The sequence below is a fragment of the Somniosus microcephalus genome, unplaced genomic scaffold (genome assembly GCF_052327205.1).
Source record: "Somniosus microcephalus isolate GS21.2 unplaced genomic scaffold, FLI_Smic_1.0 unresolved_chr7, whole genome shotgun sequence".
Taxonomy (NCBI): Eukaryota; Metazoa; Chordata; class Chondrichthyes; order Squaliformes; family Somniosidae; genus Somniosus; species Somniosus microcephalus.
Genome location: NW_028225185.1, coordinates 3623947 through 3642592, shown reverse-complemented (window position 1 = coordinate 3642592; position 18646 = coordinate 3623947). Strand labels below are relative to the sequence as shown.

At 49.8% G+C, this 18646-nt stretch overlaps 1 protein-coding gene across 1 annotated transcript in view; it reads left to right on the top strand.

The window, feature by feature from the left end:
* Positions 1 to 18646, top strand: part of ash1l (ash1 (absent, small, or homeotic)-like (Drosophila)) — a 255851-nt gene that overhangs the window by 144262 nt on the left and 92943 nt on the right. Inside the window, 1 exon segment of the mRNA XM_085978244.1 lies at positions 13723 to 13796. Coding sequence (XP_085834370.1) covers positions 13723 to 13796 — 74 coding nt within the window.

Here is an 18646-nt window from a genome sequence, read left to right as displayed (position 1 = left end):
TGGGGAGATGGGCTTTGATGGGGAATTGGTGTATTGGGGAGATGGGCTTTGATGGGGAATTGGTGTATTGGGGAGATGGGCTTTGATGGAGAATTGGTGTATTGGGGAGATGGGCTTTGATGGGGTATTGGTGTATTGGGGAGATGGGCTTTGATGGGAGAACTGGTGTATTGGGGAGATGGGCTTTGATGGGGAATTGGTGTATTGGGGAGATGGGCTTTGATGGGGAATTGGTGTATTGGGGAGATGGGCTTTGATGGAGAATTGGTGTATTGGGGAGATGGGCTTTGATGGAGAATTGGTGTATTGGGGAGATGGGCTTTGATGGGGAATTGGTGTATTGAGGAGATGGGCTTTGATGGGGAATTGGTGTATTGGGGAGATGGGCTTTGATGGAGAATTGGTGTATTGGGGAGATGGGCTTTGATGGGGAATTGGTGTATTGGAGAGATGGGCTTTGATGGAGAATTGGTGTATTGGGGAGATGGGCTTTGATGGGGAATTGGTGTATTGGGGAGATGGGCTTTGATGGCAGAATTGGTGTATTGGAGAGATGGGCTTTGATGGGAGAATTGGTGTATTGGGGAGATGGGCTTTGATGGGGAACTGGTGTATTGGGGAGATGGGCTTTGATGGAGAATTGGTGTATTGGGGAGATGGGCTTTGATGGGGAATTGGTGTACTGGGGAGATGGGCTTTGATGGGGAATTGGTGTATTGGGGAGATGGGCTTTGATGGGGAATTGGTGTATTGGGGAGATGGGCTTTGATGGAGAATTGGTGTATTGGAGAGATGGGCTTTGATGGAGAATTGGTGTATTGGGGAGATGGGCTTTGATGGAGAATTGGTGTATTGGGGAGATGGGCTTTGATGGAGAATTGGTGTATTGGAGAGATGGGCTTTGATGGAGAATTGGTGTATTGGGGAGATGGGCTTTGATGGAGAATTGGTGTATTGGGGAGATGGGCTTTGATGGAGAATTGGTGTATTGGGGAGATGGGCTTTGATGGAGAACTGGTGTATTGGGGAGATGGGCTTTGATGGGGAATTGGTGTATTGGGGAGATGGGCTTTGATGGGGAATTGGTGTATTGGGGAGATGGGCTTTGATGGAGAATTGGTGTATTGGGGAGATGGGCTTTGATGGAGAATTGGTGTATTGGGGAGATGGGCTTTGATTGAGAATTGGTGTATTGGGGAGATGGGCTTTGATGGAGAATTGGTGTATTGGAGAGATGGGCTTTGATGGGGAATTGGTGTATTGGGGAGATGGGCTTTGATGGAGAACTGGTGTATTGGGGAGATGGGCTTTGATGGAGAATTGGTGTATTGGGGAGATGGGCTTTCATGGAGAATTGGAGCATTGGAGAGATGGGCTTTGATGGGAGAATTGGTGTATTGGGGAGATGGGCTTTGATGGGGAATTGGTGTATTGGGGAGATGGGCTTTGATGGGGAATTGGTGTATTGGGGAGATGGGCTTTGATGGAGAATTGGTGTATTGGGGAGATGGGCTTTGATGGGGTATTGGTGTATTGGGGAGATGGGCTTTGATGGGAGAACTGGTGTATTGGGGAGATGGGCTTTGATGGGGAATTGGTGTATTGGGGAGATGGGCTTTGATGGGGAATTGGTGTATTGGGGAGATGGGCTTTGATGGAGAATTGGTGTATTGGGGAGATGGGCTTTGATGGAGAATTGGTGTATTGGGGAGATGGGCTTTGATGGGGAATTGGTGTATTGAGGAGATGGGCTTTGATGGGGAATTGGTGTATTGGGGAGATGGGCTTTGATGGAGAATTGGTGTATTGGGGAGATGGGCTTTGATGGGGAATTGGTGTATTGGAGAGATGGGCTTTGATGGAGAATTGGTGTATTGGGGAGATGGGCTTTGATGGGGAATTGGTGTATTGGGGAGATGGGCTTTGATGGCAGAATTGGTGTATTGGAGAGATGGGCTTTGATGGGAGAATTGGTGTATTGGGGAGATGGGCTTTGATGGGGAACTGGTGTATTGGGGAGATGGGCTTTGATGGAGAATTGGTGTATTGGGGAGATGGGCTTTGATGGGGAATTGGTGTATTGGGGAGATGGGCTTTGATGGGGAATTGGTGTATTGGGGAGATGGGCTTTGATGGGGAATTGGTGTATTGGGGAGATGGGCTTTGATGGAGAATTGGTGTATTGGAGAGATGGGCTTTGATGGAGAATTGGTGTATTGGGGAGATGGGCTTTGATGGAGAATTGGTGTATTGGAGAGATGGGCTTTGATGGAGAATTGGTGTATTGGGGAGATGGGCTTTGATGGAGAATTGGTGTATTGGGGAGATGGGCTTTGATGGAGAATTGGTGTATTGGGGAGATGGGCTTTGATGGAGAACTGGTGTATTGGGGAGATGGGCTTTGATGGGGAATTGGTGTATTGGGGAGATGGGCTTTGATGGGGAATTGGTGTATTGGGGAGATGGGCTTTGATGGAGAATTGGTGTATTGGGGAGATGGGCTTTGATGGAGAATTGGTGTATTGGGGAGATGGGCTTTGATGGAGAATTGGTGTATTGGGGAGATGGGCTTTGATGTAGAATTGGTGTATTGGAGAGATGGGCTTTGATGGAGAATTGGTGTATTGGGGAGATGGGCTTTGATGGAGAATTGGTGTATTGGGGAGATGGGCTTTGATGGAGAATTGGTGTATTGGGGAGATGGGCTTTGATGGAGAACTGGTGTATTGGGGAGATGGGCTTTGATGGGGAATTGGTGTATTGGGGAGATGGGCTTTGATGGGGAACTGGTGTATTGGGGAGATGGGCTTTGATGGGGAATTGGTGTATTGGGGAGATGGGCTTTGATGGAGAATTGGTGTATTGGGGAGATGGGCTTTGATGGAGAATTGGTGTATTGGGGAGATGGGCTTTGATGGGGAATTGGTGTATTGGGGAGATGGGCTTTGATGGAGAACTGGTGTATTGGGGAGATGGGCTTTGATGGAGAATTGGTGTATTGGGGAGATGGGCTTTGATGGGGAATTGGTGTATTGGGGAGATGGGCTTTGATGGGAGAATTGGTGTATTGGAGAGATGGGCTTTGATGGGAGAATTGGTGTATTGGGGAGATGGGCTTTGATGGGGAACTGGTGTATTGGGGAGATGGGCTTTGATGGAGAATTGGTGTATTGGGGAGATGGGCTTTGATGGGGAATTGGTGTATTGGGGAGATGGGCTTTGATGGAGAATTGGTGTATTGGGGAGATGGGCTTTGATGGAGAATTGGTGTATTGGGGAGATGTGCTTTGATGGAGAATTGGTGTATTGGGGAGATGGGCTTTGATGGGGAATTGGTGTATTGGGGAGATGGGCTTTGATGGAGAACTGGTGTATTGGGGAGATGGGCTTTGATGGGGAATTGGTGTATTGGGGAGATGGGCTTTGATGGGGAATTGGTGTATTGGGGAGATGGGCTTTGATGGGGAATTGGTGTATTGGGGACATGGGCTTTGATGGAGAATTGGTGTATTGGAGAGATGGGCTTTGATGGAGAATTGGTGTATTGGGGAGATGGGCTTTGATGGAGAATTGGTGTATTGGGGAGATGGGCTTTGATGGAGAATTGGTGTATTGGAGAGATGGGCTTTGATGGAGAATTGGTGTATTGGGGAGATGGGCTTTGATGGAGAATTGGTGTATTGGGGAGATGGGCTTTGATGGAGAATTGGTGTATTGGGGAGATGGGCTTTGATGGAGAACTGGTGTATTGGGGAGATGGGCTTTGATGGGGAATTGGTGTATTGGGGAGATGGGCTTTGATGGGGAATTGGTGTATTGGGGAGATGTGCTTTGATGGAGAATTGGTGTATTGGGGAGATGGGCTTTGATGGAGAATTGGTGTATTGGGGAGATGGGCTTTGATGGAGAATTGGTGTATTGGGGAGATGGGCTTTGATGGAGAATTGGTGTATTGGGGAGATGGGCTTTGATGGGAGAATTGTTGTATTGGGGAGATGGGCTTTGATGGGGAATTGGTGTATTGGAGAGATGGGCTTTGATGGGGAATTGGTGTATTGGGGAGATGGGCTTTGATGGGGAATTGGTGTATTGGAGAGATGGGCTTTGATGGAGAATTGGTGTATTGGGGAGATGGGCTTTGATGGAGAATTGGTGTATTGGGGAGATGGGCTTTGATGGAGAATTGGTGTATTGGGGAGATGGGCTTTGATGGAGAATTGGTGTATTGGAGAGATGGGCTTTGATGGGAGAATTGGTGTATTGAGGAGATGGGCTTTGATGGAGAATTGGTGTATTGGGGAGATGGGCTTTGATGGGGAACTGGTGTATTGGGGAGATGGGCTTTGATGGAGAATTGGTGTATTGGGGAGATGGGCTTTGATGGGAGAATTGGTGTATTGGGGAGATGGGCTTTGATGGGGAATTGGTGTATTGGGGAGATGGGCTTTGATGGGGAATTGGTGTATTGGGGAGATGGGCTTTGATGGAGAATTGGTGTATTGGGGAGATGGGCTTTGATGGAGAATTGGTGTATTGGGGAGATGGGCTTTGATGGAGAATTGGTGTATTGGGGAGATGGGCTTTGATGGGGAATTGGTGTATTGGAGAGATGGGCTTTGATGGGAGAATTGGTGTATTGGGGAGATGGGCTTTGATGGGAGAATTGGTGTATTGGAGAGATGGGCTTTGATGGAGAATTGGTGTATTGAGGAGATGGGCTTTGATGGAGAATTGGTGTATTGGGGAGATGGGCTTTGATGGGGAATTGGTGTATTGGGGAGATGGGCTTTGATGGAGAATTGGTGTATTGGAGAGATGGGCTTTGATGGAGAATTGGTGTATTGGGGAGATGGGCTTTGATGGGGAATTGGTGTATTGGGGAGATGGGCTTTGATGGAGAATTGGTGTATTGGAGAGATGGGCTTTGATGGAGAATTGGTGTATTGGGGAGATGGGCTTTGATGGGGAATTGGTGTATTGGGGAGATGGGCTTTGATGGAGAATTGGTGTATTGAGGAGATGGGCTTTGATGGAGAATTGGTGTATTGGGGAGATGGGCTTTGATGGGGAATTGGTGTATTGGGGAGATGGGCTTTGATGGGGAATTGGTGTATTGAGGAGATGGGCTTTGATGGAGAATTGGTGTATTGGGGAGATGGGCTTTGATGGAGAATTGGTGTATTGGAGAGATGGGCTTTGATGGAGAATTGGTGTATTGGAGAGATGGGCTTTGATGGGGAATTGGTGTATTGGGGAGATGGGCTTTGATGGGGAATTGGTGTATTGGAGAGATGGGCTTTGATGGAGAATTGGTGTATTGAGGAGATGGGCTTTGATGGAGAATTGGTGTATTGGAGAGATGGGCTTTGATGGAGAATTGGTGTATTGGAGAGATGGGCTTTGATGGGGAATTGGTGTATTGGGAGATGGGCTTTGATGGGGAATTGGGTGTATTGGGGAGATGGGCTTTGATGGAGAATTGGTGTATTGGGGAGATGGGCTTTGATGGGGAATTGGTGTATTGGGGAGATGGGCTTTGATGGAGAATTGGTGTATTGGGGAGATGGGCTTTGATGGAGAATTGGTGTATTGGGGAGATGGGCTTTGATGGGGAATTGGTGTATTGGGGAGATGGGCTTTGATGGAGAATTGGTGTATTGGGGAGATGGGCTTTGATGGGGAACTGGTGTATTGGGGAGATGGGCTTTGATGGAGAATTGGTGTATTGGGGAGATGGGCTTTGATGGAGAATTGGTGTATTGGGGAGATGGGCTTTGATGGAGAATTGGTGTATTGGGGAGATGGGCTTTGATGGAGAATTGGTGTATTGGAGAGATGGGCTTTGATGGGGAATTGCTGTATTGGGGAGATGGGCTTTGATGGAGAATTGGTGTATTGGGGAGATGGGCTTTGATGGAGAATTGGTGTATTGGGGAGATGGGCTTTGATGGAGAATTGGTGTATTGGGGAGATGGGCTTTGATGGAGAATTGGTGTATTGGGGAGATGGGCTTTGATGGAGAATTGGTGTATTGGGGAGATGGGCTTTGATGGAGAATTGGTGTATTGGGGAGATGGGCTTTGATGGGGAATTGGTGTATTGGGGAGATGGGCTTTGATGGGGAATTGGTGTATTGGGGAGATGGGCTTTGATGGGGAATTGGTGTCTTGGGGAGATGGGCTTTGATGGGGAATTGGTGTATTGGGGAGATGGGCTTTGATGGGGAACTGGTGTATTGGGGAGATGGGCTTTGATGGAGAATTGGTGTATTGGGGAGATGGGCTTTGATGGGGAATTGGTGTATTGGGGAGATGGGCTTTGATGGGGAATTCGTGTATTGGGGAGATGGGCTTTGATGGAGAATTGGTGTATTGGAGAGATGGGCTTTGATGGGGAATTGGTGTATTGGGGAGATGGGCTTTGATGGGGAACTGGTGTATTGGAGAGATGGGCTTTGATGGAGAATTGGTGTATTGGGGAGATGGGCTTTGATGGGGAATTGGTGTATTGGGGAGATGGGCTTTGATGGAGAATTGGTGTATTGGGGAGATGGGCTTTGATGGGGAATTGGTGTATTGGGGAGATGGGCTTTGATGGAGAATTGGTGTATTGGGGAGATGGGCTTTGATGGAGAATTGGTGTATTGGGGAGATGGGCTTTGATGGAGAATTGGTGTATTGGGGAGATGGGCTTTGATGGAGAACTGGTGTATTGGGGAGATGTGCTTTGATGGGGAATTGGTGTATTGGGGAGATGGGCTTTGATGGGGAACTGGTGTATTGGGGAGATGGGCTTTGATGGAGAACTGGTGTATTGGGGAGATGGGCTTTGATGGAGAACTGGTGTATTGGGGAGATGGGCTTTGATGGAGAACTGGTGTATTGGGGAGATGGGCTTTGATGGAGAACTGGTGTATTGGGGAGATGGGCTTTGATGGAGAACTGGTGTCTTGGGGAGATGGGCTTTGATGGAGAACTGGTGTATTGGGGAGATGGGCTTTGATGGGGAATTGGTGTATTGGGGAGATGGGCTTTGATGGAGAATTGGTGTCTTGGGGAGATGGGCTTTGATGGGGAACTGGTGTATTGGGGAGATGGGCTTTGATGGGAGAGTTAGGCTGGAAGAGGAGTGTGCTTCAATTGGTCATGTTGCCTTTTCTTTATGAAAATGTATCTAGCCTTGGACAGCTCAGTAACGTGGCCACAATTGCTAATTAAAGGCAATCAGTGACGACTGCAATTCTGTAATTTTGTTTCTTCTTGGACATCCCTTGTAATCCGCCTTTGACTTGACATGAGCATTATTCGCATCCACCACCCCTGTCTAATCAGTTCAGCCCGTCTACTAGCACACACAACGGATTAGAAATGGGAGGGGGCGGTGGAGGGAGGGAGAATGTGCTTTTGCGCAATACTGTACTAGAAACAGATGTTGAAGAAGAATTACAGGGGTCTTCAGGTTCTGAGCTAGTATCACGTGCATAATGGTCAAAAAACCGTGTCTCAAACTGCGTACGTGTCTGCAATCCAACCGCAAACATTCATTGTTCTGTTGAGTGCCTCTGTGCAAGCCAGACATTTCTTGGCAAACCAGTTGCGCATTTATCAGAGCTGAACTGAGCATTTGTGCTCTCGCTGTGAGAGGAGGAAATAATGCGCTGAGGTACTTCGCGAAGGGCTGTGCTCGGTGGGTTTGGCTGGAGTTCGGCTGGATCTGTTTTAAAGAAATTCATTAACAGCTTTTCACTTGACTGACAAAAGATAAATCAAACCAAAACAGCAATTCGGAAAAAAACAAAAACCTTTCACTCCTTAAACTGTTCCAGGTTGTATGCTGTAGGCAAATCTCTGTCATGTATGGGTCCAACAACTTTAACAACCAGCAGAATGCCAGATAGTGACAAAGTAGGAGAGAAGGTGGAAAGGGCTTGCACTTATACAGTGCTTTGTCATGTACACTGACATCGCAAAGCCCTCCACAGCCAATGAATTACTTTTGAAGTGCGGTCACTGTAGTTACGTAGATAAACACAGCCAGTTTGTGAACAACAAAGTTCTGGAAAATGAATGACGAGGTAGGGACCTTTGCCAGGAGGCTCGCTGATCTTGTTAGGATGGCGCCATGGAATGTTTTGCATTCATCGAAACAGGCAGATGGGGCCTCATTTTAATGTCTCATCCGGCGGAAGGCTCCTCCAGCAGTGCACCAGTCTCTCAATACTGCGCTGGAGTGTTGGTCTGGATTAGGCTAGAGCGTGACTGGTAAGGCAGAGACGCGCTGTACACCCACTGTGGCTGCAGGAGTCCACCGTCGGGCAAGCCGACAGTTTCATCTCCGTGCCAGTAAATGATGGGGCTTTAGGTTTAGTGTTTGAACCTGTAGTTAGTGGCGACCCACCTTAAAAATATTTGGTCAGTGAGCATCCTCTGGCATAAAGCGTCAGTGGCCAATACGTGGCACGGTGTGGGTGAAAGGAATCGGAGACGAACCAGTGATTTTGGTGCACAATGAATTCCGAAGCAGCGGCTCAGTATTTCCAGAAGGGAGGATGGAAAATCTTGGAGTGAGTCTCCTGTAAACGGTGAAACTCCTAGTGGTCGGTTACAGGACAGGTCACCTGGTAGCTTTCTCGGCTTGGGGGCATGTCGTGTGATCTGGGGGCTGTGTGGAGGGATTGAGCTTAATCCAACCTCCGTGGTGATTTCCCTCCTTAAGGGGTGGCGTAAGAAAACTACTAGGCATTTGGTCTAAGCGTTAAACAAAGCTTTAATCAACTGTTTTACAACATGGAGGTCTAGTTGTGTCCCTCACTAGTTCCTGTTAAAGAATGTCCTGCGCAAGCTGGGCCCGTGCCCGAGTAGTTATACTCTCCCTGGACAGCGCCACCCGCAGGCCGCTCAGTATTATTTCATAAGTCTTTCTTTCATGAATGACTGATTCATGTCAAGGGGTAACTGATGTGAGCTGTATAGTTGGTGAAGCACCGAGCCGGGGGAGGGGGTGGAACTTCAATGTCTTGTCCGAACCAGGAGCCAGACCCTATTCCTCATCGCCAGCAGTTTTCTTGGAGCAAAGTACAGCTCCAGCTACCTTGACTTTGACGGTTGCGTGTAGTTTGGTCAGGAACTGTAACAAGTGGCCAAAGACATCTTGGTATCAACGCTCTGAATTTCGCTTGGTCGCACTCTCATCCAACAAAAAGAAATCTTTTCAGACTGAATGTAATTTCAGTTTGCCAACCGAGGTATCAAGTATTACATACAGACGTGGGCGCAGGAGCCTCTGACAACTGGGTGAGCACTCGGAAGCTCACAGGAAGTAAATGAAGGATGCTCGTACCCGAGAGAATCAACTGCGTGTGCTTGTGTGTGCGTGAGTGGAGAGAGGGAGAGGCAGCTTCAGAACCAGTGATATCAACACTGCTACAGTAACTTGTGATCCCCCACAATGTAAAAGATAGTTTTGTCATGTAAACGTTGGCATCAATGGAGCCTCCAGTGATCAGTCACAGAGCAATGTCGGAAGATTGATGGCTTCACTGGGGATGCCTGCTTTCCCCAGTCCTGTTCAATATATTCTCGGTCTGTGTAAATAAGAACAAATGAAAATGTTGCCGTGCGCATCAGTGCGAGAGTCATCTACAATTACCAACTGAAACAGGAGGAAAGCAGTCAGAAATAGTTACTGAATCTCAATGGGAAATGATATGTGTACGGCCTGGAGATCAGCAAGAGAAGATCATGGTCCCTTCTGTTCATTGCTGAGCAGTGTAGTGTGAAACTGTCTGGATAATGAGGACCTGACGATGGCCTGAGGTCAACTTGCCTCGTGGAATCCTGTATATTGATTGGCAGGAATGGAACAGTCAGAACTCAGCTGGACTGGCTGGAGGTACTGTGAAGGAAAGATTTGCACTTGGAGCCCTTAACATTGGCACTCAGAAATGTCTCCAAGCATTTCACATGCAGTCAATTATTCTCAAGTGTGGTGACTGCTGTTATGTAGGCAGATGCACCAGCTGTGCCCAGCGAGATCCAGCAAACGGCAAAAGGAAGCAAGACTCACGTTTCTCCAGCGCCTTTCACAATCTCAGGACATCCCAAAGCTCTTCACAGCCAATTAAGTGCTTTTGAAGTGTAGTCACTGTTGTAATGTAGGAAACGCGGCAGCTAATTTCGGCACAGCAAGCTCCCACAAACAACAATGTGATAATGACCTGATCATCTGTTTTTAGTGATGTTGGTTTAAGGATAAATTTTGGCCAGGACACCGGTCGTCTTCGAAGTAGTGGCCGTGGGATCTTTTACGTCTACCTGAGAGGGCAGACGGGGACCTCAGTTTAACGTGTCATCCAAAAGACAGTGCGGCGCTCCCTCAGTACCACCCCTCCGACAGTGCGATGCTCCCTCAGTACTGCCCCTCCGACAGTGCGGCGCTCCCTCAGTACCGCCCCTCCGACAGTGCGGCGCTCCCTCAGTTCTGCCCCTCCAACAGTGCGGCGCTCCCTCAGTACTGCCCCTCTGACAGTGTGGCGCTCCCTCAGTACTGCCCCTCCGACAGTGCGGCGCTCCCTCAGTACTGCCCCTCCAACAGTGCGGCGCTCCCTCAGTACTGCCGCTCTGACAGTGTGGCGCTCCCTCAGTGCCGCCCCTCCGACAGTGCGGCGCTCCCTCAGTACCGCCCCTCCGACAGTGCGGCACTCCCTCAGTACCGCCCCATCGACAGTGCGGCGCTCCCTCAGTACCGCCCCTCCGACAGTGCGGCGCTCCCTCAGTTCTGCCCCTCCGACAGTGCGGCGCTCCCTCAGTACTGCCCCTCCGACAGTGCGGCGCTCCCTCAGTACTGCCCCTCCGACAGTGCGGCGCTCCCTCAGTACTGCCTCTCCGACAGTGCGGCGCTCCCTCAGTACTGCCCCTCCGACAGTGCGGCGCTCCCTCAGTACCGCCCCTGCGACAGTGCGGCGCTCCCTCAGTACTGCCCCTCCGACAGTGCGGCGCTCCCTCAGTACCGCCCCTGCGACAGTGCGGCGCTCCCTCAGCACTATACTGCAGTGTCAGTCTAGCTTTATGTGCTGAAGTCCCTGGAGTGGGGACTTGAACCCACCACCTTCTGACCCTGAGGCGAGAGTGCTGCCCACTGAGTCACGGCTGACACTCCAGTGAAATGGATGACGTGTTAACCTGTTTTGCACGGTGTTATGGAGCAATGTTGTCCAAGGCACTGGAGAAGTCCCTACACTTCTTCAAAAGACCATTAACATTCTTCTGACCCACCAGATCAAACCGATAGAACCTCTGTTTTAACATCTCGTCCACCGAACAGCACTTAGAATCATAGAATGGTTACAGCACAGAAGGTGGCCATTCGGCCCGTCGAGCCCGTGCCGACTCTGCAGGAGCACTTCGGCTAGTCCCAGTGCACTGCCCTTTCCCCATAACCCTACAACTTTCTTTCCTTCAGATACTTATCCAACTCCCTTTTGAAAGCCGTGATTGTATCTGTCTCCACTACCCTTTCAGGCAGATCATACCCACTCGCTGCGTAAAAAGTTTTTCCTCATGTCGCCTTTGGTTCTTTTGCCAATCACCTTAAATCTGTGTCCTCTGGTTCGCGACCCTTCCGCCAATGGGAACAGTTTCTCTCTATCTACTCTGTCCAGACCCCTCATGATTTTGAACACCTCTATCAAATCTCCTCTCAATCTTCTCTGCTCCAAGGAGAACAACCCCAGCTTCTCCAGTCTATCAATTTTATCTGAAGTCCCTCATTCCTGGAATCATTCTCGTAAATCTTTTTTGCACCCTCTCTAAGGTCTTCACATCCTTCCTAAAGTGCGTTGCCCAGAATTGTACACAAAAGTCCAGTTGGGGTCAAACCAGTGTTTTATACAGGTTCATCATAATTTCTACACTTTTGTTCTCTATACCTCTATTCATGAAACCCAGGATCCTGTAAGCCTTTTTAACTGCTTTCTCAACCTGCCCTGCCACCTTCAACGATTTGTGCACACAAATCCCTCGGTGTCACTGTTCGTGCACCCCCTTCAGCATTGTACCATTTCGTTTATATTTCCTCTCCTCATTCTTTCTACCAAAATGTATCACTTCACACTTTTCTGTGTTAAATTTCAAATGTCACGTGTCCGCCCATTTCAGCAGCCTGCCTGTGTCTTCCTGAAGCCTATCACACTCCTCCTCACTGTTCACTATACTTCTGACAATGTGGCACTCCCTCAGTACTGCAGGAGAGTGCGACCGTAAGCTCCTGGTACAGGCCTTGAACCCACAAAGGCAGCAACGCTACCAACTGAGCCAAGCCGCCACGTAAGAGGTGGTAAATTGGAGCCTTGAGAGTGTGAGTTCTTGCTTCCTGAGTTTGCTGTCCAAATGTTAGTACAGGAGCACAAAGCAAGCGTTGGCAGGATTGAAGCTTACCGTGTGGGAGGCATTGTAGGGGACACGAGGGTTAGAGTTGTAGATTCAGGGGGGAGATTCTCCTCTCTGGGGTGGAATTCAAGCGGAGCCGAACCTCCATCCGCCTTTCCATATCTGCCCCAACCCATTTTCTTGGGTTGGAGCTCATTAAGTATGCATGGCAGGGTCCCAGTGATGCGCCATCAATTACTCAAAAGACTGAGGTTGAGCGAGTAACAATCAGGCTTTTATTAACTAAAGAATGAAGGTCTTGTCTCGAGTGGTCGACCCGTCCAGAATACTAAGGTACTGGGAGGTAGTCACTTATATACCTGGAATAGTGGGAGGAGTCAGCCGAGGCATGTCCAGACCTGTACCTAGTGGAATACACATACAGACACAGGCAGGTTATAACCTGCCTTCGATCTAGTTCCTTTTCTCTCCAGTTTTGAAGAAGGGTCAAACCCGAAACGTCAACTCAAATTTCTCTCCACGGATGTTGCCTGACTTGCTGAGTTTTTCCAGCATTTTCTGTTGTTATTTAGGTTATAACAGTGGTTTACCACACCCAGCGAGGGACCTTAAAGGGGCAGAGGCACTCTGAAGATTGCAGTCGATGTCCAACTCCGCCTCGGCTGAGACTGGGGCCTTTAACCGTCACGTGTCTGAGGGAGAGGAGGCCCTCTCCCTTCATGTACTGCCACATTCCCGAACCTACGTGGCGGCCCCGGGAAGCAGTGATAACCTGGCGGAGAGAAGGAAAATCCGCTGGGAATCTGACCGTGTTGCTATTTGCGTGCGGTGGGCTGGGTAGGCGCGGGCAGTATTTCTGCCACGATCCCGCCCAATACTGGGCACGCTTGAAGAGGAAGATCCCCCTCCGTGGTGTTTGAGGCTACATCATATTGGACACAGAAAGCAGCTAGCCTGGTTTAGCCTTTGTTTCATTTCCCTCCCCACCCACCCGTGCTCCCGATTGGGACTCCCACACTCTGGCCACGTGGGAAATGGTGAAACTCCGTGTGGTTTGAGGAAAAATAGAAATAGCTTCTTCGTGTTTTTAATCCGTGCGTCAGGGTGAGATGAAGAGGGGTGGGAGGAGGCTCGTGTGGAGCATAAACACCGGCATGGACTAGTTGGGCCCAATGGCCTGTTTCCGTGCTGGAACCACTCTAGTTCAGGCTGTGCAAACATTTGTGTCTTTATACATGTGATAGCTGCGGGTCAACAGTGTGGCAGCGCCCGATGTTGCCTGGTTTTGATGACTGGTACTGTGGCCGTCCTAAATGTTAATGTCTTTGCTTTTCAGGCAAGTACTTGAGGCAGAAGCGGATTGACTTCCAGTTACCGTACGACATCCTGTGGCAGTGGAAACACAATCAGGTACGTAACCTGCAGGCGTGCTGACTCGATGTACTGAGGTGGAAGAGTCATTGAGATAACATCACACAGGCACGCACGCCCACCCACAGTGACAGACCTGTACCCACCAGTACTGTACCCGTGTTATACAGTGACAGACCTGTACCCACCAGTACTGTACCCCAGTGTTATACAGTGACAGACCTGTACCCACCAGTACTGTGCCCGTGTTATACAGTGACAGACCTGTACCCACCAGTACTGTACTCGTGTTATACAGTGACAGACCTGTACCCCCCAGTACTGTGTCCGTGTTATACAGTGACAGACCTGTACCCACCAGTACTGTACCCCAGTGTTATAGTGACAGACCTGTACCCACCAGTACTGTGCCCGTGTTATACAGTGACAGGCCTGTCCCCACCAGTACTGTACCCGTGTTATACAGTGACAGACCTGTACCCACCAGTACTGTACCCCAGTGTTATACAGTGACAGACCTGTACCCACCAGTACTGTACCCCAGTGTTATACAGTGACAGACTTGTACCCACCAGTACTGTACCCCAGTGTTATACAGTGACAGACCTGTACCCACCAGTACTGTACCCCAGTGTTATACAGTGACAGACCTGGACCCACCAGTACTGTACCCCAGTGTTATACAGTGACAGACCTGCACCCACCAGTACTGCACCCCAGTGTTATACAGTGACAGACCTGCACCCACCAGTACTGCACCCCAGTGTTATACAGTGACAGACCTGTACCCACCAGTACTGCACCCCAGTGTTATACAGTGACAGACCTGGACCCACCAGTACTGTACCCCAATGTTATACAGCGACAGACCTGTACCCACCAGTACTGTACCCCAGTGTTATACAGTGACAGACCTGCACCCACCAGTACTGCACCCCAGTGTTATACAGTGACAGACCTGCACCCACCAGTACTGCACCCCAGTGTTATACAGTGACAGACCTGTACCCACCAGTACTGCACCCCAGTGTTATACAGTGACAGACCTGGACCCACCAGTACTGTACCCCAGTGTTATACAGTGACAGACCTGCACCCACCAGTACTGCACCCCAGTGTTATACAGTGACAGACCTGCACCCACCAGTACTGCACCCCAGTGTTATACAGTGACAGACCTGTACCCACCAGCACTGCACCCCAGTGTTATACAGTGACAGACCTGGACCCACCAGTACTGTACCCCAGTGTTATACAGCGACAGACCTGTACCCACCAGTACTGCAGCCCAGTGTTATAGTGACAGACCTGTACCCACCAGTACTGTACCCCAGTGTTATACAGTGACAGACCTGTACCCACCAGTACTGCACCCCAGTGTTATACAGTGACAGACCTGTACCCCCCCGTACTGTGCCCGTGTTATACAGTGACAGACCTGTCCCCACCAGTACTGTACCCCAGTGTTATACAGTGACAGACCTGTACCCACCAGTACTGTACCCCAGTGTTATACAGCGACAGACCTGTACCCACCAGTACTGCACCCCAGTGTTATACAGCGACAGACCTGTACCCACCAGTACTGCACCCCAGTGTTATAGTGACAGACCTGTACCCACCAGTACTGCACCCCAGTGTTATCGTGACAGACCTGTACCCACCAGTACTGTACCCCAGTGTTATACAGCGACAGACCTGTACCCACCAGTACTGCACCCCAGTGTTATAGTGACAGACCTGTACCCACCAGTACTGTACCCCAGTGTTATACAGCGACAGACCTGTACCCACCAGTACTGCACCCCAGTGTTATAGTGACAGACCTGTACCCACCAGTACTGCACCCCAGTGTTATAGTGACAGACCTGTACCCACCAGTACTGCACCCCAGTGTTATACAGTGACAGACCTGCACCCACCAGTACTGCACCCCAGTGTTATACAGTGACAGACCTGTACCCACCAGTACTGCACCCCAGTGTTATACAGTGACAGACCTGGACCCACCAGTACTGTACCCCAGTGTTATACAGTGACAGACCTGTACCCACCAGTACTGTACCCCAGTGTTATACAGTGACAGACCTGTACCCACCAGTACTGTACCCCAGTGTTATACAGTGACAGACCTGTACCCACCAGTACTGTACTCGTGTTATACAGCGACAGACCTGTACCCACCAGTACTGCACCCCAGTGTTATACAGTGACAGACCTGCACCCACCAGTACTGCACCCCAGTGTTACACAGTGACAGACCTGCACCCACCAGTACTGCACCCCAGTGTTATACAGTGACAGACCTGTACCCACCAGTACTGTACCCCAGTGTTATACAGTGACAGACCTGCACCCACCAGTACTGTACCCCAGTGTTATACAGTGACAGACCTGTACCCACCAGTACTGCACCCCAGTGTTATACAGTGACAGACCTGCACCCACCAGTACTGCACCCCAGTGTTATACAGTGACAGACCTGCACCCACCAGTACTGCACCCCAGTGTTATACAGTGACAGACCTGTACCCCAGTGTTATACAGTGACAGACCTGTACCCACCAGTACTGTACCCCAGTGTTATACAGTGACAGACCTGTACCCACCAGTACTGCACCCGTGTTATACAGTGACAGACCTGTACCCACCAGTACTGTACCCCAGTGTTATACAGTGACAGACCTGTACCCACCAGTACTGTACCCAAGTGTTATACAGTGACAGACCTGTACCCACCAGTACTGTACCGCAGTGTTATACAGTGACAGACCTGTACCCACCAGTACTGTACCGCAGTGTTATACAGTGACAGACCTGTACCCACCAGTACTGTACCCCAGTGTTATACAGTGACAGACCTGTACCCACCAGTACTGTACCCCAGTGTTATACAGTGACAGACCTGTACCCACCAGTACTGCACCCCAGTGTTATACAGTGACAGACCTGTACCCACCAGTACTGTACCGCAGTGTTATACAGTGACAGACCTGTACCCACCAGTACTGTACCGCAGTGTTATACAGTGACAGACCTGCACCCACCAGTACTGCACCCCAGTGTTATACAGTGACAGACCTGTACCCACCAGTACTGCACCCCAGTGTTATACAGTGACAGACCTGGACCCACCAGTACTGTACCCCAGTGTTATACAGTGACAGACCTGTACCCACCAGTACTGTACCCCAGTGTTATACAGTGACAGACCTGTACCCACCAGTACTGTACCCCAGTGTTATACAGTGACAGACCTGTACCCACCAGTACTGTACTCGTGTTATACAGCGACAGACCTGTACCCACCAGTACTGCACCCCAGTGTTATACAGTGACAGACCTGCACCCACCAGTACTGCACCCCAGTGTTACACAGTGACAGACCTGCACCCACCAGTACTGCACCCCAGTGTTATACAGTGACAGACCTGTACCCACCAGTACTGTACCCCAGTGTTATACAGTGACAGACCTGCACCCACCAGTACTGTACCCCAGTGTTATACAGTGACAGACCTGTACCCACCAGTACTGCACCCCAGTGTTATACAGTGACAGACCTGCACCCACCAGTACTGCACCCCAGTGTTATACAGTGACAGACCTGCACCCACCAGTACTGCACCCCAGTGTTATACAGTGACAGACCTGTACCCCAGTGTTATACAGTGACAGACCTGTACCCACCAGTACTGTACCCCAGTGTTATACAGTGACAGACCTGTACCCACCAGTACTGCACCCGTGTTATACAGTGACAGACCTGTACCCACCAGTACTGTACCCCAGTGTTATACAGTGACAGACCTGTACCCACCAGTACTGTACCCAAGTGTTATACAGTGACAGACCTGTACCCACCAGTACTGTACCGCAGTGTTATACAGTGACAGACCTGTACCCACCAGTACTGTACCGCAGTGTTATACAGTGACAGACCTGTACCCACCAGTACTGTACCCCAGTGTTATACAGTGACAGACCTGTACCCACCAGTACTGTACCCCAGTGTTATACAGTGACAGACCTGTACCCACCAGTACTGCACCCCAGTGTTATACAGTGACAGACCTGTACCCACCAGTACTGTACCGCAGTGTTATACAGTGACAGACCTGTACCCACCAGTACTGTACCGCAGTGTTATACAGTGACAGACCTGTACCCACCAGTACTGTACCCCAGTGTTATACAGTGACAGACCTGTACCCACCAGTACTGTACCCCAGTGTTATACAGTGACAGACCTGTACCCACCAGTACTGTACCCCAGTGTTATACAGTGACAGACCTGTACCCACCAGTACTGTACCCCAGTGTTATACAGTGACAGACCTGTACCCACCAGTACTGTACCCCAGTGTTATACAGTGACAGACCTGTACCCACCAGTACTGTACCCCAGTGTTAGTGACAGACCTGTACCCACCAGTACTGTACCCCAGTGTTAGTGACAGACCTGTACCCACCAGTACTGTACCCCAGTGTTATACAGTGACAGACCTGTACCCACCAGTACTGTACCCCAGTGTTAGTGACAGACCTGTACCCACCAGTACTGTACCCCAGGGTTATACAGTGACAGACCTGTACCCACCAGTACTGTACCCCAGTGTTAGTGACAGACCTGTACCCACCAGTACTGTACCCATGTTATACAGTGACAGACCTGTACCCACCAGTACTGTACCCGTGTTATACAGTGACAGACCTGTACCCACCAGTACTGTACCCCAGTGTTATACAGTGACAGACCTGTACCCACCAGTACTGTACCCCAGTGTTATACAGTGACAGACCTGTACCCACCAGTACTGTACCCAAGTGTTATACAGTGACAGACCTGTACCCACCAGTACTGTACCGCAGTGTTATACAGTGACAGA